The 24,934-nt window shown below is 37.0% G+C and overlaps 2 protein-coding genes across 3 annotated transcripts; both read left to right on the top strand.

Moving 5' to 3' along the window:
• The first annotated feature begins 1,956 nt into the window (after positions 1-1,956).
• On the top strand, positions 1,957-4,378 carry LOC133307428 (uncharacterized). 2 transcript variants are annotated; one of them, XM_061507939.1, is made up of 5 exons: positions 1,957-2,147; positions 2,256-2,385; positions 2,520-2,686; positions 3,115-3,233; positions 4,057-4,378. In XM_061507939.1, exons 2-5 carry the CDS (start codon positions 2,337-2,339, stop codon positions 4,169-4,171), a joined length of 450 nt encoding a protein of 149 aa, XP_061363923.1. In that variant the 5' UTR covers positions 1,957-2,147; positions 2,256-2,336; the 3' UTR covers positions 4,172-4,378. The 2 variants fall into 2 exon arrangements, 1 of the variants encoding a protein (XP_061363923.1); XR_009751034.1 differs by lacking the exon at positions 4,057-4,378 and having other exon boundaries at positions 2,256-2,395; positions 3,115-3,222.
• Positions 4,379-4,434: 56 nt separating this feature from the next.
• Positions 4,435-10,074, top strand: LOC133307421 (uncharacterized). Its single transcript, XM_061507930.1, has 6 exons — positions 4,435-4,505; positions 5,118-5,293; positions 6,081-6,137; positions 6,383-6,440; positions 6,647-6,714; positions 9,838-10,074. Exons 1-6 carry the CDS (start codon positions 4,496-4,498, stop codon positions 10,072-10,074), a joined length of 606 nt encoding a protein of 201 aa, XP_061363914.1. The 5' UTR covers positions 4,435-4,495.
• The last annotated feature ends 14,860 nt before the right edge of the window (positions 10,075-24,934 follow it).

The raw sequence follows: 24,934 nt of genomic DNA on the forward strand, positions 1-24,934 counted from the left end.
TGAAAAGAGAAAAACAAAGCCAAAAAATTTTTAATAAGAGAGATTTTGAAAAAAAAAAAAAACAGAGTTTTACTTAAAAATTAAGCAAATCTAAATATGCACTAAAGTTTATGCAAGAATATCTCTTTATGAATGTTACCGTGCCACATAGTCATGGGTGTTAACGGATCGAGCCGAGCCGAACTTTGGTCTTAAAAGGTTAAGTCTGTGTGTTTAAATGTGTCAATCTGATCAAGTTTGTTATCTGTTATGAATATAATTATCGGCCTGTGGCTTGACTTATTTATAAAAAAATAAAAGTCTGATTTAACCTGTTAGCTTGTTTAAAAAAAATAAGACAACAAAAATTTATCTAAACAGAATATATATTTAACAACACTAGTAATTTTACAAATTCAATGTATATTCAAACAACATAATATAGAACTAAATCATTTAAAAAAATTGATTAACTAATAAAATCAGATGAAATAGAGTGAGAAGAGAGAGAAAGTTATTACAAGTAGTATAAAAAAATATAAAATAAAAATAAAAATTAATATACTAGACCAGCCTGAGAGGCTCTAAGACCGAGCTTTTTAACTGGAGCCTAATGCTTTTTTTATTAAACGAGCTTTTATTCAAGTCCAAGTCTGATTCCAAGGCATTTAAGCTCAGGCATTTACGAGTTGAGTGAAAGATCTCTAAAAAGCCCTTATCACCCCTAGTCATAGTCATGGCAATATGTATTATTCAGCGGGAATGCCCTTCAAGTTTTGGTCTGGGTCAAACGCTCTCACAAGAGTGTGAGACCCATAAGTAAAAAAAAAAATTAGAATGGGCCTTTTAAAATGGTATGTGGTCCAAAACAATTGGATATTATATTACGAGGCCTTTGACAAGTGGCAATGACTCGCATTTCATAATAAAATAAAGAGAAAAACAAATATCATGTTGTAGAAAAAATTCTTAGGTCATGTCATAAAGACAATCAATCATGGGGTTCACCATTTTTTAAACAAAAGAAAATTAAAAAAGTTGATGGGCTCACTTTTATATATATGTAGAAAAATTCTTTGTGTCATGTGAAAGGAGGAAAACATAATCCTAAAATGAATTTAACTATTCTCATGATTCAAATTTAAATTCAAAATCCATTAAAATATACTACATTTAAATATAATAAAATATCTCGCAATTGTTTATGTTTATCTCTAATTATTTAATTGGGTATATAAAAAAATTGAAAATGTGATGAACATGTGTCTTGGATATCCAAGTAATTTTACTAATAAAGTTAGCAATCAATAGGAAAAAGACCCTTGATGAGCAATCGCGTCAAAGCATGTGATGGAGTCAAGTGGATATGGAATTATCCTTTTACTTTTTGAGGAATATTATATTTATAATTTTTTTTTGTTTACAAATTATATTATATCTCACCAGTAATATATTCTTGAGTAGAGTATTACGGATCAGACATACTATAATTTATAAATTTATAAAAAAAAATTTGTCAATATAACTCTACTCTAACTTTTTTATATGACCAGTGATACTATGGCAGCAATCCATGCCTCGAGACAGTATTTCACATATGTTTTTTGTATGGACTTATTTATGGGTCCGTTAGATGTCATGTACATACATCCTGTAACTATTTTTATATATGTATTAACAATAGTATATAGTTATAATATTAAAGTTATATTTTCTTTTTTCTTCACATTAGTAACTTTAATAATTTAATTATGTGCTATATTTAGTATATAATTAAGAAACTGTGTTGCAGGGTACACTACAAGAAAAACGGCTTTTAACCAGGACTTTTTAACCACGGTCAATTAATATGCTATAAAAAACTTAAAAATAATAAATTTTAAGTAGCATCTCCAAACACCACAGCACCTTTTGTCTCGCTCTTTTCTCTCAAACTCTCGGCTTTCTTTCTTCGTTCTCAATTTCTCTGTCTCAGACTCTACTTATGACACACATTCGCCAATTTAATAAATTTCTCTCGGATTCTAATTTATATTTCATTCTAATTTCTTCATTTCTCTCTTTCTTTATTAGGGTTTGGATCTATGTTTCATTGGCCAAAATGGTGACCATGCCTCATTATCTCTCTTTCTCTTCTTCGCCATTTGCAAGTATTTTACCAATCATGAGTAAGTTTGGGCTTTCAAACTCTTAACTGTTTGATTTAGATTTCGTTTTCAATTCCGATCGAGGAATTCATTTCCCATTCCTCATCACATGAATTTTGCATTCCGAAGGCACCGATGTGAGGGCGTTGTTTGAGCTCATGCTTGTGGATCAGAGTGGCCAGTGTAAGCACGAAGTTCATAGCCATTTTGATGTTTTCAATTATAAACGAGAGTGGTCCCTACACGCTCAAGTATAAAGGTAGCATTTGGTATGGTTTCCAATTCCATGCCTTATCATTTTCATAATATGTTTCCTATTTTATTTTATGGTTTGAATTTTTGTAGTTTAACACTGAAGTATGGTTCTTATTGTGTCGATTAATGTTGCAATAGGAGCTTACAAGTATGTTTCGGAGCTCTCGCGCAAGAAGCAATCTGATGTGATGAGATTCTTGCAGCGTGTGAGGTGTTGGGAGTATCGTCAACAACCTTCTATTGTTCATTTGACAAGGCCTACTCGCCCACACAAGGCTCGCCGCTTGGGTTATAAGGCAAAGCAGGTGAAGAACTTTTTATTTGTTTGACATGATTTTCATAGGTTAATTTTTATGTGTTTATTCACCTGATAATTTTGTTGCCATTCTGTTTTGTGAGGGCTGTATAATTTATTTGATGATTTTTCTGTTTTTTTCTGTCATGTTTTTTTTTACGCATATTTGCTTGGAAGTGTTTGTAAAAAATAAATAAATTTCTTAGCTGGAAAAACATATAGTTTCTTATTTTTGTTGTTTATGAAAAAGTGACAAAAGGGCTTGGTGCTATGTGAATTTTTTTATCTTCATAATTTTTGTATCTTAGTCTTTACTGAGTTTCTATCTTTTACTATTTTTATTTTTCAATTGGTAGCACTTCTCTACATTTTTTTATAAGTTCAATTAAATTCTTGTCCTTATTTTTCTGAATGGAAGCTATGCTTATGGCTTTGCAGAATGGCCCTCCATGTCTTGATTATGAAAGAGACGAGATTTTCAAAGGCTTGTGTTGTTCACTCGCACTTGTTACCACCAACTTTGCTTTGGGTTGGACAGTTTATAGGGTATCTTTGTGGTAATATACAAATGCTACTTTAGTAGGCTTCTCTTTTACAGATGCTTAATATGATTGGAGGGCAGTTTGGGTTTCTTTTTCATTTTTTTTGCCCTTAATTACCAACTATTCTTCTTAAGCGGAGGATATTTTGTCCCCTGATAAGTGCTACTCTCTCTTATTTACTAACAAGTTTCTTAAGTCATGACAGTTCCAAGAAAAATGACTTCAGTTTGTTGCTAAGAATGCAAAGTAAAAAAGATTAAAAATCATCGAATAAAAAATGAAAATTAAAAAATAAGTTGTATTAGTTAAGACTCTATGCAGGCTTGTAAAATACCAGAGAACACTTTTGCCTTCATAGGTTAGATCTTACCAGAGAAGATTTGTGGATGCCTTTTAGGCATTCTGGCATTGATTGTGAGTAAGGCTATATTTTAAGGCAATGCGAAGACTCCTCAGTTATGATAAAATCAAACACTATATATAAAACATTAACAATTTAAAAATTTATGATAAAATCAAACACTATAAGCTCCCTGCTAATTTTCCATCATTTTCTCATACTACAATATTTTTCCTTCATGGATTCATTCCTTTTCTTTTGCTTCCACATTCCTGGACTAATCATAAAATGGAGAGAATAACTAGTGTAAAATCATAGCTTTATATAAAACATTCCTTCATGGATTCATTCCTTTATATAGCTACGAATTTGTATAATATATATCTTTCTGGTTGTGCAATCATTCTATTCCGCTTCAATTTTTCTTTTTACCCAATTTTTGTTTATGAGATATGTATGTGACTTTCTTTTTATGTTTTGTTGAATCCATGAATTAAGGTCAAGGCATTGGATTCGACATCTTGGCCCTGGAATTGATTCGTTTTACCGGAAGAATAGTTTTTGGTATCATATTTATTCTTGTGATATATGGGGATTTCCTCTGACAATGTAACTGGGCTTGTTCTGGCTGTCTCTTCCAGCGTTTTTATTGGCTCTAGCTTTATAATTAAAAAGATGGGGCTAAAAAAAGCTGGTGCCACTGGGAAAAGTGCAGGTTTATCTCCTCTTATATGCTTCTTCCCTTTTTTGCCCCCTTCACCCCCTCTTTTGTTTTTGGTTTTTGACATGCTTTTTATTTAGGTTATTGAAAAGTCTTGAACTTAAAGATTACAATGCATTGAATTGTCATTTGTTTAATTATTATATTTGTTTTGATTCAATTTGAACAACCTCTGGAGGGCATGCATACCTTTATGAACCCTGGTGGTGGGTTGGAATGATCTCAAGTAAGTGATTTTCTGTTTTCTATTTTTTTTTTTTTTGGGTGTTCCCTTTAGTGAATTATAGTATATTATGTAGCATTGAGTGCTAGGGAATTGGATTGGAATGTGCCTTGCCGCCTTTATTATTAAATTTTCAGGGTAAGGCTGCGTTTTAGCTTCAGTGCCAGGGAATTGGATGAGTTTACTTTTTTCAGTTTTTCCTATTTCAAGTCAAGTGGTTTTTTACTCAAGGGGGTGTGTCATATTTACAGAAAATGTTCTTGGACCTTAACCCATATGAAGTTTAACGTTTCTTAGACAGAGAGAATGATTTCTGTTACTTCTATGGTCTTCCACCATATGCCTCTTGGATAACACCATTTTCTTTATATTCTCCTTCCACCTATTTTTTTTCTTCAAATTTTTTGTTTTGTGTGTGTGTGTGGTGGGGGGAGGGGGGCAGCCCACCCTAGCCCCCACTGAATCCGCCCCTGGTTAAATGCCAAGATTATTGGTGGCAGCACATACATCTGATATTTTTAATAGGTAGAAGCACGACTTTAACTAAAATTTCCTAATTATATTCATTTTCTATATTACTATAGTTATCAACTACTTGTCTTTTTGTTGTCTTAGGATGTTACTATGAAGATAATATCATTTTCTACAAACATCTCCATTCACAGCCATTGTTAAGTGAACGGAGATGCCAGCATTGTGGAATTAGTGAGAAGTCTACTCCAGCTATGCGTCAAGGTCCGGCTGGTCCAAGATCTTTGTGCAATGCCTGCGGGCTTATGTGGGCAAATAAGGTAATTGATATCAGTTTTTTGGCTTAATGTGGAATGATGTTTCTTGTTATTGATTGTTGCAAGTGTTGTCCTCCAGAATCCGATGCGGTATAATCATGTCCCAATTTTGTATAATTTCTTTTGTAGCTTTATTTTGTACCGACTAGAACACATGGTTGAAACGCAGGAGCTGTTGTACCCTGCAATGTCATCAAACTTTAGTAAAAAAAAGAATATATATATTTTTAACCTTTTTGTCCTTGAATGTCTGCTCATATTGCCAAGTTATTTCTCTTTAGTGGTTCGTTATTCATGTCTTTCTATTCCAAATTTGTGACTCATTTGATGGGTCTTTAAGATCGTAACTCATGATAAATACTACATTATATGTTGTACCATAGATGAAGAATATAAGACAGGAAACTGATAAGAGGTATTACGGTGTAACTGTTGGCAAACTAGACAAGTGATATGTATCTTCAGCTGTTTATGATTTCAACATAGGGCTTTTGTGTCAACTTGATGAATATTATTTATGGTATGCACTGTCATTGTGCTTCAACCTGAAGAATGAAATGTTTCTTCCGTTAAACATCTTATCTATAGTGGTTACTTATCGACTCATTACTATTGTCCTGGAATTGTGTGAAAGGTGGTTATTTTTCATACATGAATTATTGTGGCCATGCAGAAATAGTTTATTATCAATTTAAAAATTTTCATGTTCCCACTTCCCTTCTTGCCTATGGTAATCTTATTTATAATATCCAATGACTGATCTTTATTTTTTTGCTTCATTGATTTGAAGGGAACTCTGAGAGATCTCAGCAAAGCAGGAAGGACTGCCTTTGAACAAAATGAACTGGTATTTTTTATTTTATTTTAATCATTAATATTTTTTCAACCATAAAAACATTGGTCATGTATTTTATAATATATTTTTTTGGTTTTTTTGAGCATAAGAGATTATATAATTTTAGTTCTGCTTCAAGAAGAGAGTGTGGGAGTGATGCCTTGCAAAAAGATCAACTATTCTATTTTTTTACTCTGTTTTCCCTCAATGTCAAATATTTAAAGACAATTTATTAACTATATATGGTTCTAACGCAGGCAAAATGGTATTATTATATACTTCTTCGGTTGGTTGATGTGGAGGAAAATTTTCTTGGTAAGTGTTTCACGATGGTAGAGACATAGTATTAAGTAAAGAAAGCATTAGTGAAATTAGTACATTTAAATATCCATGTCTAAATTACTTGAAGAGTAACTCTCCTTTCTTTTATATTTATCATTGGACTCTTCCTATGTATTAAAATGAAGATTTGAATGATCTTACTTTCAATGATTTGCAAACTAATTCTCATTAATGAATAGTTCCGAAGGCGTATCAATACACAACACTTACAAGTGTGATGCTGCTTGACTGCTGGTCAATTCCATCCGTCATGCTTCTTATTTGATTATCTTTATTTACTCATATGAATAGAAAAAAAAATGTATTCTGTTAAGTTGTGTACTCCATTTTACTTGATTATCTCCCTTAATTTGATTTTTGCTTCTTGTATCAAATGCAATTTTTATTATTTGCTTTTTATATGATTGGAAAAATTTGTAATATTTTAATTTTTTTTTTTTTAAAATTTCTCATAATTAGCCACGGTTCTGTATGTGGCAAAAATAAAGCATTTTCATCATTGGGATCAAAATCGTTTAGCCACGAATATAACGTGGCTATTATAACATAAACCGTGGCTAACTCAATGTTACCACACTCATACTGCCCGTGCTTACATGCAAAAAATGCCGTGGTTAAAATAATGCAACGCCTGTTTTAGCCACGGTTTTTGAAACAGTGGACAACTCATTTAGCCACGGTTTTTATCATATTTTGCCACGATTTTTGTTGTGGCTAAACAGAAATTTTGTTGTAGTGGTAATACATATATTTCCCCTTATTTATTACTATTTAAGGGTTTGTTGTGTAACATCCCTCGTGTCTTACAATAAGAATATAAAGATATAAATATAGCCTATAGAAGAAACTGCCAAATAGAATTGGACAACATAAATGTGCAAACATTTGATAATCTTATTACTCTATCCATTTGATAATCTCATAAACCAATCAACAATCGTGCTTTTTATGCATATACTATATCCCCCATCAAATTTTGATGGGAAAAATTCAAAAAATCCTATATGATTTATTATTTTATCACTTATCTCCCTATAATTGTTTTTCTTATCACTTACTTCCCTTATGATTTTTCTTATCCAACTCCACCTGTAATACTATTAAAATTTGAACTAACTTGTTCATTTTACCCTTAATTTGCCTGAATCAAAAGCACTAACCTATCATAAAAATATTGGCATTTGAACTACATGAGACATAGCAAACGAAATAACCTCATTTAGAGATCTCATTCGTGGTCCAAATGAAATAACATCTCTCTCTAATCCTCTATTGTCATTTTCCATCTTAGTGTGGACACGTAGCTAATGTAGTCTAGCTCCCGCTACCACTACATGGCAACTCATACAAATGGTTATGATATGGAACAATAGCTGAAACTGAAAAATTTGTTTATATTATTATTGTTGTTACTATTATTTTCCCTTGTTTTGCTTAGAATTACTCCATCGGCAAAAAAAAATCAATAAAGTTATATTCAACACCACTAGATGATAACTTACATGGTTGATATGACACGAGTTAAATGATTTAATGTATCATGTAAGAGAATATTTCTATGATTAATTTTTCCTTAACAAATCTATATACTACGGTTTATGTTTTTGAAATCAGTTTTAGGGGAACGACTTGTCAAAAATACTGTAAGCTAACAATAATAAATGTTAGCCTTGGTGTATATTGACTTGAGGAACATGACATTGTTTTGATTATATATTGTGTTCACACTATATTATAGGCGGAGAGCTTGGAATTGATATGTTGCAATTCTGAGTGAGCTTACCCCACTAATATGTGTATATTATTTTGGGTTATGTTTATCTCATTTTACATGAGATAAACAACTTTCTTACGCACACAAAAAGAGATTGAGTCCCACCATTCTTTTTTCTCTCTCCTCTTACCTGTGGGTCCCATTTATACTTTTATTTCTACAACATGAGGTAATTTTTTTCCTACAACATAAGAAAAATATATCCCTATTATTTTAGCAAATTATTGATTTATGATTTGTTCATATGAATTGAATTGGAAATTGAAAGTTTATTTCTCACATTTACAACTCGATCTCTTACGGTTATTATTTTGATAAAATATTAGTTATCATTATATATATAAATTAATTTAGTATAGATCATGTCAATAAAGATTTATCAATTTTACTATTTGGTTTAAGGGAGGAGTTATAGTTACTACTCAAAATGTTTACTACTGTTACTACTAACTTAATCACCATTAGATTAATTTTAAATCTAATGGCTCATAATCCCTCAATATAATCCTAATTTTTTCATACCTGATCCTCTCTCATCTTCTCTCTCTAGGTCTGCCAACTACACAAATCGACACTCACCTCTCTCTCTCTAAATTCCTTTCCTATGTTCATCTTTTTTCTCTTATGCTTCCACACATTGTTGCTTTTTTATTTTTAAGTTTCCTTTGTCACCATTATTCTATACGGATGTTCCTCCATTGTTTTCCTTCTTCATGAATGTGAACCCTAACATCAGAGTTGGCGTTTACTTCTGAACTTCAACTTTCCAAGGTACACACACTTCTTGTCCATCTCATCTCAATCATTTATGGGGTATGTTTTTCCCATGTTACATGAGATAACATACCCTTCCTACTCATACATCAAAAGTTGTGCTAGCATTTATTTATTTTTTTACTTTTTTTTTAAAGAGTGAGTCCCACATGCTTTGTGTCTATAGCATGAGATAACAAGTCTACTACAGAGACTTGTATTTTCCATCATTTATTATGTAATTATATGATTCTTAACTAATATAAAACCATGGAAGAGACAAGTAAATAAAAGAAAGATTCTTAACATATTATTTTTTAGAACAATGGATTATAAAATAAGAAGAAATTCTACATCCTAACGAAACTAGTTGCAGACTAGTAGTGCAGGAGTCCATGAATACAATTAATTTATTTCTAAGCTTACTTTTTTTTTCTTACTCAAGGCAACATCGTCCTTATCAAATAATTATATATGCAAGTTACATTAATTTTGATTTAAAAAGTAAATTTTATTGTTTCTAAGTATAAACCTGAACCAAAACATAACAAAAATTTTGAACCCCAGTGTTCTGCGATTACCCCTTCATATTCCGATCTTAATTTTTCACCTTTTCTCAATCATCAACCTTATCATCCGGTGCATAATTAGATCATTTCGATGATAATTTTATTTTGCTACCATTTATCATTGTCGTGACTTTCGACTACAAGTTCCTTATCATTGCACTGTATGCTTAGACTTAATATATTACCATTTATAATTGTTGTACCCTTTCTGCTATATTTTTTTATATCCCATTGATGTTGTCTATATAATAATCACTTGTTTATTTCAATGAAGGTCAGCATGGAAAATGATATAATTAATTATATTGACTTCAATTATGATTGTGTGTCAAATGAAATGGAATACGATGGACTAGGAAACGATATACTTGATGAAATGGAAGATGACCTATTGAATGACTTGCCTATCAATATGTCAAGTGTCATTCCATTATCACCGACAGAGAATATTAATGGTTCCATTGAGGTAGGAATGGAATTTCTCGAATGGAAGGATATAGTATACTTATAGATAGCATATGGTAGGATAAGAGGATTTGGAATTCGGAGACGAACATCCAGGGAGGACTACATGAAGTTAACACGTGTTAGAGATGGTTATCCACTACCTAAAAAGGAAGAAAATGTGGGTGAATTGTGTCAGGTCAAGTCAAGGAGATCATCATCGTCACGTATAGGATGTGAAGCTTGTGTCAAGGCTTCCAAGAATAAAAAAACAAATATGTGGAGAATTACATATTTCATCGACAACCATAATCATGGAATGGTTACTCCGAAAAGTGTTGCATATCTGAGATCTCACAGGAAAATGCCTGATGCTGCAAAATATTTGTTAGAACATGTTATGAATACAGCAGCAACAAAGTATTTTATCTCTATTGAATCATGTCAATGCATCTTGGACTTTGTTTGGGATAAAACTTTGTCTCACTTTTGGTATAAGATACTCAACAGGCTTTCATGTGTTAAATCATTTCTAATGTCTCTATGATTACGTCTTTCTCTCTGTTTGTGTGTGTTTTCAAGGAAAGGGTAAACTTTTTGATATAGCATATTGTAAATATGATATAGTATTTGGATCTTCATGGAAAATGCAAGTTGTTCTTAGATTGCAGTTCAGGTTTAGATGATATGCATTCAGCATATAAGGAAATCTAAGCCAAAAAGAGAAAGAATGTTGATTAAATCTTAAGCAAAAAGGGCAATAGTCACTGTTGATCTGTCAAAATCTTAATCAGAGATTGCATACTGATTTTATGTTGATTTCGTAGGAAAAACAAACAAACTAGAGCTAAAAAGTAAAAAGCTAAACTGAAGGCCCACGCTCACAGCGTGGGTATGACGCTCAAAGCATGAAAGGAGTTTTTCAGCCAGAGGCATCCACGCTACTAGCGTGGGAGTCACGCTAGTAGCGCCAGAGATCAAAAATAGGCAGAAGCTACCACGCTACTAGCGTGGCATTGACGCTAGTAGCGCCAGACTCTCAATTAGTCCACGCTTGCAGCGTGGAAACCACGCTAGTTGCGTGGAGCTCCAAGATTCTGAAGAAAAACTCCCACGCTCATAGCGTGGGAACCACGCTAGTGGCGTGAGAGGTGCGTCTATCAGCATTAAATCTATTTTAAATTAGAGACAGATCACACTGAGATTACGACAAGGATTTAACCAAGATTCTACACCAGGTCAAAGACTCTATAAATAGAGACTCAGACCTCAAGAGAAGAAAACTTTTGCACATAGAGAGATTGACGGAGGCAGAACGCAGAGCAAGCTTCTTCTCCAATTTTCTGGTTTTTATTTATTTATGAATTCTTTTCAATACTTTGAATTGTCAGACATGAATATGTCTGGCTAGTTTTTTTATATTGTGGTAAGAGTCACAACCCTTGATGTGAACCCCTTGTATTTTGGTTAAGTTTATGGTTAATTATTCAATTGAATTTATTTTACACTGTTCTTCATCTATAATTCTTTTAGAATTCGCGACTCTAGTAGGATTGCGAGGGTTAGAGTTTTCAATAGGAATATTGGGATTCTAATTTCTGACAAATGATAAGATAACTGTTCATGTATGCACTAGGAATAGGCTACAGGAACTGCAAATGTGGAAAATTCACTGGGCTAAAAGATTAACTTGAAAAAGGATTTCTAAGGGATTAGGATTCTAATAGGGTTAATAAGGTTAAGATCACTAAGGGATTAGGGCTTAACTAATTAATTATAGATGGTGAATTGTTTGATCAATTGGGTAATTAAATATAAATATTAATCAAGATTAAAAGGTGGGGATCAGAAAGGTGTTGGAGTCTTTTACTGCAATAGTTTTTCTTTATATTTTTCTCATACTCTCAACCTTTTACTTTAAGCTCTCAAACTTCTTATATGTTGTCAATTCTCACTTATTATAGTTCTCGTTATTTGCTCATTAGGTTGCATTGCAACTCATCCAATTTGCGATTATATATTTTCAAAAAAATGCGGTCCACTTGATCATATCCTACACAAGCCTCCGAAGAGTCAATAAGATAAGACAAAATTGGTCCACCATAACGTATAGATACCTTAATTACTATTTAACCACTCCATTCTCAAATATCATTTTATATATTTAACAAAGGGAAATAATACTCTCATGCCACATGAGATACTCTCATTTTCCTACACAAATTCGTTTTCCGTGCCAAATAATTTTTCTTTTCTTTTTTAATATAAAATATGGGACCCACATTTAACTTCTCTCTACTTTTTTTCTATCCTACAATCCTACAACATAAGAAAAGCTAAACCCTTTAACAAAATAATGTTCACTCATCTAGGGCAATAGGACAATCACCTTTCCTTTCCCATAATACTTTGGTACTATATTCATGTCTATCATATAAAATAAATATAAATAGAGGATAATTTCATATAAAAAATTATCTTGTGGAATGTTGATGTGTTTGTACAATTTTAAACCAGGGAAGGGAAACATGATTATAAATATTGAACTTATCGATTACAGAGGAACATTTTGGATCATATGTTAATTACCTAAATTTATTCAAAAAAAAAAATTAACTACTATCTTACTATTTCATTCTAATCTTACGTGAAACATCCTTAAAATTGACACGTAATTCCCCTTATAGAAAAAAATGACGAATAAAAGAACTCCATACAACATAAAAAATGACGTCAAAATCGATATCGAATAACAATAATGTTAGTTAATCAAAACGACAGCGAAGCTGTTAAGAATATGTTCCATACTCGAGCGGGGATGAATTGGGTATGACATGATTTTTGCAAAAGTCCTCTTCTTGTTTTTAAATTATAACTCCATGCAAACTTTGATATAAGAAGAGATAAAGGATAAATAAGGATGACACACTCATACAATCTATCACAAATATACAATTAATACTAGCACAAACAAAATATTCAATAAGTATTTAAAGTGCTAAAATTAAATAGTTAAAGGATAAGAAGAATGCAAATAAGATTTATCCTAGTTTAGTTACCACAACTTGTGACCTACGTCCAGATTGAATTTGCTCAATAGTTTTCCACTATTCCACCAAACTTTAATGGGTGCTTGATAAACCGCTACAATCACAAAAACTTCCACCAAATTTATGGGTATTTGGCAACCTTCACAACTATTCCCAAACTTTCCTGGGTTATGTATAAGCTACCTCTCAGTTACTAAGGGTCTAACTGTACCAGTATTATTAACATTAATTATGATATTAAGCGCAGTTACAATCACAGCAATTCATTTATAAAAATGCGAGTAAACTTTTTCTGTTTATTACGCGAGCATTTAAAACAATAAAAAGTGTAATAAATAAAATTTGTGACCGTAACTGTAAACTCTTTGCGGAATTATTATTTAAACTATTTTTGTAACACATATTATATCTCTCAAGTCACTAAGGGGTTCCCATAAACCCACTTAGCTAAAATATCACTTGTACGTTTTCTATCTATCCGAACATGGTTCGGTCTTTAAATTTCTGCGGAGACACCGCATTCTACAAGCCTCCCATCTTTTAGTATGTTATTCTAGACTTAATTACCTTTCTAGGAAGTTATCACACGAGTCATAAAGTTCTCGTTTGCTTCGGATATTGCCGTTTGAAGTTGGACAAGCAATTCTGCCAGCCAACCCAAAACAGCTCCAACATCCTTCACTCAATCAATTATTGTGGAAAGTCCACTCAACCAATTGCTCTAAAATATTTATACAACAAACTAGACACCTTAATCTTCAATTTGATATATCATACACCTAATTTTACCAAGAAACGAAGCGGGAATAACTTTCTCAATCACGCACCAGATCTGCCACATGTGCAGTGGCAACATGGGAAGTCCGTTCTCTCTGCCTTTTACAGGCCGGCTTCCAACCCAGAATTTCCTCAAATTTTGACACGAGATAAGGGACATCTCAAGCTTCAAAACAGCGTATGGAACGTCCCTATCGGACCTCTTTGGAGGGAGATATGCTCTCCCAAAGTTCACCTAAATTCTGCCAATTTCTAGAAAATTTGCCAGAGTTTCTTTTGTTTTTCCAAAAATCCCAAATTTACAAATGTGTTCTACAACCTCAATTGTACCTAATAAATCATTGGATGGCACACAAGGACCAGCAATGCCTTGGTGCTCTTACAACCCTTCACAATTTATATCCAATTACTCAATTCATATCACATTACTTACATTATTAAAACTTAACATATTTCAATCACCTAGATCCATTTGCATGCATTATTTAAACATACACATAATCATAATCCTAAAATAGGCCTATTGCCCTTTCATCATATTACATATGCTTCAATATTACACAAGATCCAAATGTAATAATTACAATTCTCCAATTTACATCATAAACCATAAAGTCTCCAAATACAACATAAATAAACAAACCTCAAAATGAAACATAATACATATGCCACTAGACTTAGGCAAAAGATGGCATGAACAAATATGACAATATAAATCATCCTAAATCCATAGGCAATGTTCATGCCCTAAGTTTAGCCTAGGCTCAATGGCCGCCAAAATGCAAAATACGTAAAAGTCCTACGTCCAAATCATCCTACGGGCTTCTTGCCTGTCGCTCCAACACCACTATTACCTCCTGAAATAAAGCCCCTAAAGCGGGGTAAGATATACGAATATATCTCAGTAACCCAGAGGTTCTGGAGAATACTCCGCTCAATGGCTCACTTCGATGCATATAAATAATACAACATAATATCTGAAAACGGGATAAAGTAAGGGATTTAGTGAAAGAGGGGAGCATAGGGATACAAAATACGACTGGAATGGTCAATGCCAAAATCACGCAACGTCTAGCCTATTGGCTCGGCATATAAGCCTACGGGTTTCAAACCAAGGCGTGTTCCCAGAACATCGACCAAGGCACCCTCTGTAAGAACCCGCACCGTTAATTAAGGAAGTTAATTATTTAATTATGTGAAATTAGGAAATAATTCTATAATTAACCCTAATAATTATATTGAGGCTCTAATAATTATAGTAAGTGAGTAATAATGCTGAAAGTCGCTTTTCTGACGAAAAATGCAGATACCGGTTCTGCTAGTCGGTATAAATGCATACCGAAAAAGTATCCCGGAAAATTATAATAAGTTCATGATAATTACTAGAATAATATGTAGGACTTGTAGAACGATTTTCAAGTTAAAATAATGAGAACTGGTGCCAGAAACTGGTACTGGCTATGAAAAGCGCGTACCGGAAAGGTGCTCCGAAAAATATAAGAAAAATATGATAATTCTTGTAAAATTGAGTAGGTTAAGAATCCTGAGTTTGGGAATAAAATGCTAAGCGTAGCAAGTAAAGTTAATACTGTGTATTTTATTCTTAAGTGGCTATATATACTTAAAAGGCACATGATCCTAGGTCTGAATTGCCACCCTACGTGCCTCTTTTTGCTGAAACACCTCCAGCCACCCTTTTCCACCTTCTCCTCCATTGTTGTGAGACAAGGAGCTTCCTTTCTTCTTGGTTTCTTCTCCAAAATACCTTGGGCTTGTGAGAGCTTGCATGGTGGGGGAGTGTGAGTGTACATTCTGAGTTCCAGCCACTGTGTGTTGGTGAGGGTGCTGACCTTGTGAGGTTTGGGTGTTGAGAAGCCTTGGTCATGGCATTTGGAGGTCCAAGTAGTGACCTTTGAGTTGAAAGGACCAACCTTTGGTGGAGCATTTTCGTTTTGGGACCAAGTCAGAACCTTTGGAGTTGGTGGAGAGATCCAAGAGCCTTCCATTTCGGAGTTTGAAGCTTTGGTGAGTTGCCTAACCTTGATCTTGAGTGTAAATGATTTAAAGGTGGTGTCTTTGCATGTAAATGGGTTAAGCAAGTAACTAACATGTGTATGAACCTGTATAGACCTAAAAATGGAGTCTTGAACGCTTTTATTTGGTAAAAGTTGGACCTTTAGTGGATATCTTCGCGAAATGCAGAAACAGCATTCTGTCGCGAAATATCCGGATATTTGGTCGATAAATATCCGGATATTGATATCAGGATATGGATATCCGGATATTGATATCCGGATATGGGGATCTGGATATCCGGATATTGATATCAGGATATTGCCAGCGAGATATCCGGATATTGATATCCGGATATGCCCCCGACATATATCCGGATATTCTGGGATTTCGAGGAACAGTAAGGTACCTTTTCATACAGAACTGAGTTATGGGTTTGTGAACCCTATTGTGATGGGATTGAACTTCTGTAAATACTTAACTAAGTCAGAATCAAGGGATTAAGGGCTTATGGCTTTCTGGGAAGCCTTAAGACGTAAAACGTAAAAGGAAAACGTAGTCTTTATGTTTATGCTTTGGAGCTATGAATGTTGATATGCTTGCTGGTCCTAAATCAGATTGTGATCTGCTGTGTTTGGACATTGAGCTTGTGTGGACTTGACTTGGATTGATTGCTTAAGAGGTAAGCTTTCGTGTCCTCGGTTTAGCCATGTTGTGGTTCCACCATGTCCCATGGGGGTATGGTTATATGCATGCTGTGTTACATGCTTTGGATATTTGAAATGTTGTTGAGCTTTATGTGTAATGCCTTTTAATATGCATGTGTTGTTCCATCTTGACGGTAAGCCTGAGTATGTGGCGTCATACAAGACGGTGATCCGGGGTGGATGCAAGTAGCATCTTGCACTATGTGTGGGTATTTGGCGTATATAAATCCTGCATTTCTCTGGCCAGTAGAATAGTATTGACACACATGACATGATTATTTGCTGCATTGCACTATTTTAGAACTGATGATGATAAACTGCTTTTGAACTTATATTGCACATGTAAGTGAGCTTGGGGTGGAAGATCCTTGAGGATCCCTTGCCTTACTGAGATTTCTTGTTTAGAGATCTCACCCCACGTTTGGGGAATGCTTATTTCAGGTTCAGGTAGTATGGGGACTGATGTCTCTGGCGGCAGGAGGGCAGAGCTTAGTTGATGTTTAGTGCTGTTCATATTATGCTGGCATGACTGGATTGGATGTTGTTTATGTTTTCTGTCATTTATGATTATTGAGTTAAGACTTATGTTGGGCTTTGTTGCCTTATTTGGGTGAGCATGGGAGTTGTCCATGCCACTATGTTGTTAGTACTTTTGAGTTGAATTGTATAAACTGCTAGTTCGACCGGTCTACGTGTTGTAGTTCCGTGTCTAGAGACATACTTATGTTAATTAATTAAAGAGGTATTTCAGTTAGCTGTTTATTGCAATGTACATCATAATGACATCATAATTGGTTAAGTAATCAAGTTGGTAATGATTAATGAATCATAATTGAAAAAGATATTCCGCATTTTTAATTAAGCACAGCTTAATACGATAGTATTATAACATTACCGGATATATACGGGGTGTTACATTTATGGTATCAGAGCAATGGTTCGAGGGAAAAGACTGTATGTATTGCAATAGCTAGGATGTTTGGATGCGTCTGTCTTGTGTGTTTGCTCCGTCGAATTTTATAATGATAATGCATATGTAATCACATTGCGTGGGCCTGATCAACTCATAATGTGTGTAACTTGTGCAGAGTCATGGTAAGGTCCGGGAGAACACGAGGGACTTCTGAGGATCAACTCGATCCTATCCTGTCTGCATTGGCTGAGATGCAGGCGGCTAGGTTAGCCGATCAGGAGGCCACTAGATTGGCCAACGCGACAATGATGGACGCTGTTCACGAGCCGAACCGGATAGCCGCAGAAGAGGTTCGTGAAGCGAACCGGAGGACCACTGAGGATGTCCTCGAGGCGAACAGGATGGAGAACATGACGATGATGAGAGTAATGTTGGAGGAGATGAGGACATTGAGGATGTCTGTATAGCGAGCAAGGCCAAGAGGGCCAAGATCGATGAGACCAAGGGGACTGTTGGTTTCACTCCTGCTCCTACTTCTTGGAAGGACATGAAGTTTGCTGGGAAGGGTAAAGGTAAACAGTTGGCGACTAGGCAGGCGCCTGGTCAGTTTAAGAGGGCTGCTTCACAGCAGGGGAGTTTTGCTAGGCCTCCTTCCACTCCAAGATATGCGGGGTGCGGAAAGGAGCATGCTGGTCGTTGTGCTTCGTGTCAGCTGATCTGTTTCCAGTGTGGCCAGGAGGGCCACTTCTCTAGAGATTGTCTGTCGTCGACGGCGAGAGCTGTAGCTGTTCAGACAGTTCCTTTGCAGATGGTTCCGATGGCTTCTACTTCGGCACCTGCGGTGCCATCTTCTGTTGGGCGTGTGTACACCTTGGATAGGCAGCAGTCAGACCGCGCTCCGAACCTTGTTAAAGGTATTGTGTCTATTGGTGGTTTTGCTGTTGATGCATTGTTTGATTCCGGGGCTACGCATTTGTTTGTTGCTACCCCGATTGCTTTGGGGCTTGAGTTGTCCATGTCTGTGCTTTCTCCACCGTTGCGGGTGACTACCGCCATCGGAGAAATTTGTGATTCTACCACTGTACATCGCGATGTAGCGTTTCAGTGGGACGGTCGTGAGTTCTCGGTGGATCTGATAAGATTGTTGATGGCCAACTTGGAGATTATTCTGGGCATGGATTGGTTGTCTAGAAACTGTGCACTGATTGATTGCTGTGCAAAGCGCGTGGAGATGTCTCCGTGTGATTCCACAGCTAGTTCCTCGCCATATATTTCTTTGCTGGAGGCTAGGAAGGCCTTGAGAGCAGGGGCATTTGGTTATGTCATGTTGGGAGGTTTGGTGAGTGGGACACAGGAGGATATCACTAGCATTCCTGTGGTGGGGGAGTTCCTCGAGGTGTTTCCTGAGTTTCCGCCACAGCGGGAGATAGAGTTCTCCATTGATTTGTTGCCTGGTGTGGGCCGATTTCATTAGCTCCATATCGGATGTCGCCACCGGATTTGGCTGAGCTGAAGAAGCATATTGAAGATCTTTCAGCGAAAGATTTTATTCGACCGAGTGTGTCTCCTTGGGGAGCACCGGTCATCTTTGTGAAGAAGAAGGACGGGACAATGCGATTGTGCACCGACTTCAGGCAGTTGAACAAGGTGACGATCAAGTACAAGTATCCCCTTCCTCAGATTGATGATCTGTTGGATCAGCTCAGGGGTGCTTGCGTGTATTCCAAGATTAATCTCCGGTCCAGATACCATCAATTCGGGTGAAGTCGGAGGATGACCTTAAGACCGCGTTTCGTTCAAGATACAGTCACTTTGAGTATTTGGTGATCCCGTTTGGACTCACCAATGTGCCGACAGTGTTCATGAATTACATGAACAGGATTTTCCAGCCGTATCTGGATCAGTTTGTGATCGTCTTTATTGATGACATTCTGATTTACTCCAAGACTGAGGAGGAGCATGCAGAGCATCTGAGGATTGTTCTGCGAGTGCTGAAGGAGAAAAAGCTTTATGCTAAGCCTTCTAAGTGTGAGTTTTGGCTCAAATCAGTCAAGTTTCTGGGGCATGTGATTTCAGCGGATGGAGTTGCAGTGGATCCCAACAAGATTGAGGCTGTGCTGGATTGGGAGAGGCCCAAGACAGTTACGGAGGTGAGGAGCTTCTTAGGTTTGGCAGGTTACTATCGGAGGTTCATCAAGGGTTTCACCATGATGGTTCTCCCTTTGACTCGCCTTACCCGAAAGGAGACTCCATTCGTGTGGACTCACGAGTGTGAGGCGTGCTTTCAAGAGTTGAAGGAGAGATTGACTACTTCACATGTGTTGATCCTTCCTGATCCTGAGGAGCAGTTTGAGCTTTACTGTGATGCTTCTGGAAAAGGGTTGGGCTGTGTGTTGATGCAGTCTGGTAGAGCTGTTGCTTTCGCTTTGAGGCAGTTGAAGCCTCATGAGGAGAACTACCCGACTCATGATTTGGAGTTGGCTGCGATTGTTTTTGCTTTCAAGATTTGGAGGCATTATCTGTTCGGTATGCAGTTTGTGGTGTTTGTGACCACAAGAGCTTGAAGTATCTGTTTGATCAGAAGGAGCTGAACATGAGGCAGAGGAGATGGATGGAATTTCTGAAGGACTACGACTTTGAGTTGAAGTACCATCCTGGCAAGGCCAATGTGGTAGCTGATGCTTTGAGTCAGAAATTCGTGAGTCTATCCAATTTGACGATGGGTGACTTCGACATCATAGAGAAGTTTCGAGACTTGAAGGTGACTTCCTTGTTTGGGGGTGCACTTCTCGAGATGAAGACTGTGAAAGTCAGGAATGAGCTTATGGAGAAGATCCATGAGGTGCAAGTGCAGAGAGAGTGTCTCGACTTCGTGAAGAACCAAGACAGTGTGTCTTGGAGTGAGGATGAACTTCTGTTGTTTCAAAAGCGTGTTGTGATTCCTCAAGGTCCTTTGACCGAAGAGGTTATGTCGGAGGCCCATAAGGGACAGTTTACTTTTCACCCTGGTGCTACAAAGATATACCAAGACCTGAAGAGGAATTTCTGGTGGCCAGGAATAAAGAAGGACATAGCTATGTATGTGTCCAAGTGTTTGATCTGCCATAAGGTGAAAATTGAACATCAGAAGCCGTATGGTAAACTTCAACCTGTTGAGATTCCAGAATGGAAATGGGAGAGCAATTCCACGGACTTCGTTGTGGGTTTGCCGAAGACTCAGGTTGGCCATGACTCGATATGGGTCATTATGGACAGACTGACGAAGTCTGCCCATTTTCTTCCAGTGAAGGTGAGCTTCACTACTGAGCAGTTGCCCAAACTGTATGTTCGCGAGATCGTGAGGCTTCACGAGGTGCCCGAGAGTATCATCAGTGATAGGGACCCGAAGTTCACATCTCGGTTCTGGGAGGCGCTGCAGGGAGCTTTTGGTACTAAGTACAGCCTATCACCCTCAGACTGATGGACAGACTGAGCGAACTATCCAGACCTTGGAGGACATGTTGCGGGCTTGCACGTTGGAGCAGGGCTCGGCATGGGATAGGTACCTTCCGTTGGTTGAGTTTTCGTATAACAACAGTTTCCATGCTAGCCTGGGCATGGCACCCTACGAGGCGCTCTACGGTAGGAGGTGACGTACACCTACCTGCTGGTCTAAGGTTGGAGATCGTGAAGTTTTTGGCTTGGACTTTGTCCAAGATACCACCCTGCAAATCCAGATGATTAGGAAAAAGCTGAAGCAAGCGCAGAATCGCCAGAAAAGTTACTACAATGTCAAGCATCGTCCACTGGAGTTCAGTGAGGGTGAGCACGTGTTTGTGAGACTTTCACCTGTCACCGGTGTTGGACGGGCACTCAGAGTGAGGAAGCTGAGCCCGCGATTTATTGGGTCATACCAGATTCTTAGTAGAGTAGGACCTGTTGCCTATCAGCTTGCCTTACCTCCGAACCTAGCCAACATCCACGACGTGTTTCACGTCTCTCAGCTTCGCAAGTATGTAGCGGATCCTTCGCACGTGGTGCAACCTGATGATGTGGAGGTTCGGGAGAACATGAAAATTCCCGTCGGACCACTCAAGTTTCTCGATCGTGGCGAGAAGCAGCTGAGGAGCAAGATCATTCCGACGGTCAAAGTGCAATGGTCAGGGAGGACTCCTGAGGAGTGTACCTGGGAGCGAGAGGAAGAGCTTCTCCAGCAGTATACCAATTTCCGAGACATGTATATTCTGATTTTGAGGACAAAATCCTAAAAAGGTGGGGTGAATGTAAGAACCCGCACCGTTAATTAAGGAAGTTATTATTTAATTATGTGAAACTAGGAAATAATTCCATAATTGACCCCAATAATTATATTGAGAATCTAATAATTATAGTACGTGAGTAATAATGCTGAAAGTCGCTTTTCTGACGAAAAGTGCAAATATCGGTTCTGCTAGTCGGTATAAATGCATACCGAAAAAGTATCCCGAAAAATTATAATAAGTACATGATAATTACTAGAATAATATGTAGGACTTGTAGAACGATTTTAAAGTTAAAATAATGAGAACTGGTGCCAGAAACTGGTACTGGCTATGAAAAGTGCGTACCGGAAAGGTGCTCCGAAAAATATAAGAAAAATAAAATAATTCTTGTAAAGTTGAGTAGGTTAAGAATCCTGAGTTTGGGATTAAAATACTAAGCGTAACAATTAAAGTTAATACTGTGTATTTTATTCTTAAGTGGCTATATATACTTAAAAGGCACATGATCCTAGGTCTGAATTGCCACCCTACGTGCCTCTTTTTGCTGAAACACCTCCAGTCACCCTTTGCCACCTTCTCCTCCATTGTTGTGAGACAAGGAGCTTCCTTTCTTCTTGGTTTCTTCTCCAAAATACCTTGGGCTTGTGAGAGCTTGCATGGTGGGGGAGTGTGAGTGTACATTCTGAGTTCCAGCCACTGTGTGTTGGTGAGGGTGCTGACCTTGTGAGGTTTGGGTGTTGAGAAGCCTTGGTCATGGCATTTGGAGGTCCAAGTAGTGACCTTTGAGTTGAAAGAACCAACCTTTGGTGGAGCATTTTCGTTTTGGGACCAAGTCAGAACCTTTGGAGTTGGTGTTGAGCTCCAAGAGCCTTCCATTTCGGAGTTTGAAGCTTTGGTGAGTTGCCTAACCTTGATCTTGAGTGTAAATGATTTAAAGGTGGTGTCTTTGCATGTAAATGGGTTAAGCAAGTAACTAACATGTGTATGAACCTGTATAGACCTAAAAATGGAGTCTTGAACGCTTTTATTTGGTAAAAGTTGGACCTTTGGTGGATATCTTCGCGAAATGCAGAAACTGCATTCTGTCGCGAAATATCCGGATATTGATATCCGGATATGGATATCCGAATATGGGGATCTGGATATCCGGATACTGATATTCGGATATTGCCTGTGAGATATCCGGATATTGATATCCGGATATGCCCCCGACATATATTCGGATATTCTGGGATTTCGAGGAACAGTAAGGTACTGTTCATACAGAAATGAGCTATGGGTTTGTGGACCCTATTGTGATGGGATTGAACTTCTGTAAATACTTAACTAAGTCAGAATCAAGGGATTAAGGGCTTATGGCTTTGTGGGAAACCTTAAGACGTAAAACGTAAAAGGAAAACGTAGTCTTTATGTTTATGTTTTGGAGCTATGAATGTTGATATGCTTGCTGGTCCTAAATCAGATTGTGATCTGCTGTGTTTAGACATTGAGCTTGTGTGGACTTGACTTGGATTGACTGCTTAAGAGGTAAGCTTTCGTGTCATCGGTTTAGCCATGTTGTGGTTCCACCATGTCCCATTGGGGTGTGGTTATATGCATGCTGTGTTACATGCTTTGGATATTTGAAATGCTGTTGAGCTTTATGTGTAATGCCTTTTAATATGCATGTGTTGTTCCATCTTGACGGTAAGCCTGAGTATTTGGCGTCATACAAGACAGTGATCCGGGGTGGATGCAAGTAGCGTCTTGCACTATGTATGGGTATTTGGCGTATATAAATCCTGCATTTCTCTGGCCAGTAGAATACTATTGACACACATGACATGATTATCTGTTGCATTGCACTATTTAGAACTGATGATGATAAACTGCTTTTGAACTTATATTGCACATGTAAGTGAGCTTGGGGATGAAGATCCTTAAGGACCCCTTGCCTTACTGAGATTTTTTGTTTAGAGATCTCACCCCACGTTTGGGGAATGCTTAGTTCAGGTTCAGGTAGTATGGGGACTGATGTCTCTGGCGGCAGGAGGCCGAGCTTAGTTGATGTTTAGTGCTGTTCATATTATGCTGGCATGACTAGATTGGATGTTGTTTATATTTTCTGTCATTTATGATTATTGAGTTGAGACTTATGTTGGGCTTTGTTGCCTTATTTGGGTGAGCATGGGGGTTGTCCATGCCACTATGTTGTTAGTACTTTTGAGTTGAATTGTATAAACTGCTAGTTCGACCGGTCTACGTGTTGTAGATCCGTGTCTAGAGACATACTTATGTTAATTAATTAATGAGGTATTTCAGTTAGCTGTTTATTGCAATGTACATCATAATGACATCATAATTGAAAAGAAAAAGATATTCCGCATTTTTAATTAAGCGCAGCTTAATACGATATTATGATAACATTATCGGATATATACGGGGTGTTACACCCTTCATCCATATCCACCCGAGACTTTCTAGTGTGGTCCTATCCAGATCATACACCACCACCCCAGGTCAACTGGAACTCCCTCACGGAGACCTATCCAGTGGAAGTCCGTAACGCCCGAAGGCAAACAGTCTACTGGCCAGAGACACAGTACATCCTATGTACTAACACACATACAATATGCATGAACATGTTATCCTATATTATTTACATACATTTCCTACCATCACCCTCAACGGGCCTGGTGGAACACACACGGGGATCAAACCCCAGTACCAAGAGGTTACCTGTGTAATCCTCTCCCACAGCTCCAACGTAATATATTTCTCGAGCTAGGTACACAAATAGAAATGCCTACACAGAGGACATTTCCAATTAATTTTCCATTCACCACACATGCAATCATCAAGTACATATGCATGGTTCCAAAAGACTTACCTCAATCCCTTTTGGTCCGAAACCAAGGGCAACCAACCGAGCTCACGGTTCAAGGTTCAAATCTGCGGGAGGCAACCTACATTGATCATATACGGATCATTAATATACGGTGAATCCACCAAAGTCACAAAATGACAATTTTTCCTCCCCCCACAAGTGAGGTTCGGCCATATTAGTGTAAAAATGCCAATTATTTTTCTTTATTTTTTTTCTATTTTTCTTAAGCATTCTAAGGCTACCCCAATGTCATTTTGAGTGCCAATTTGAATCCTACATCACCACAACCTCTTTTTTTCATTAATTTTCACTCTAGTTCAATTTTCAATTTCACCCAACCAACTACTTTTTCCTTTGATT

Source organism: Gastrolobium bilobum, unplaced genomic scaffold, assembly GCF_033153095.1.
Source record: "Gastrolobium bilobum isolate Gb01-03AN ecotype WA unplaced genomic scaffold, APGP_CSIRO_Gbil_v1 utg13508, whole genome shotgun sequence".
In the NCBI taxonomy this organism is placed as follows: Eukaryota; Viridiplantae; Streptophyta; class Magnoliopsida; order Fabales; family Fabaceae; genus Gastrolobium; species Gastrolobium bilobum.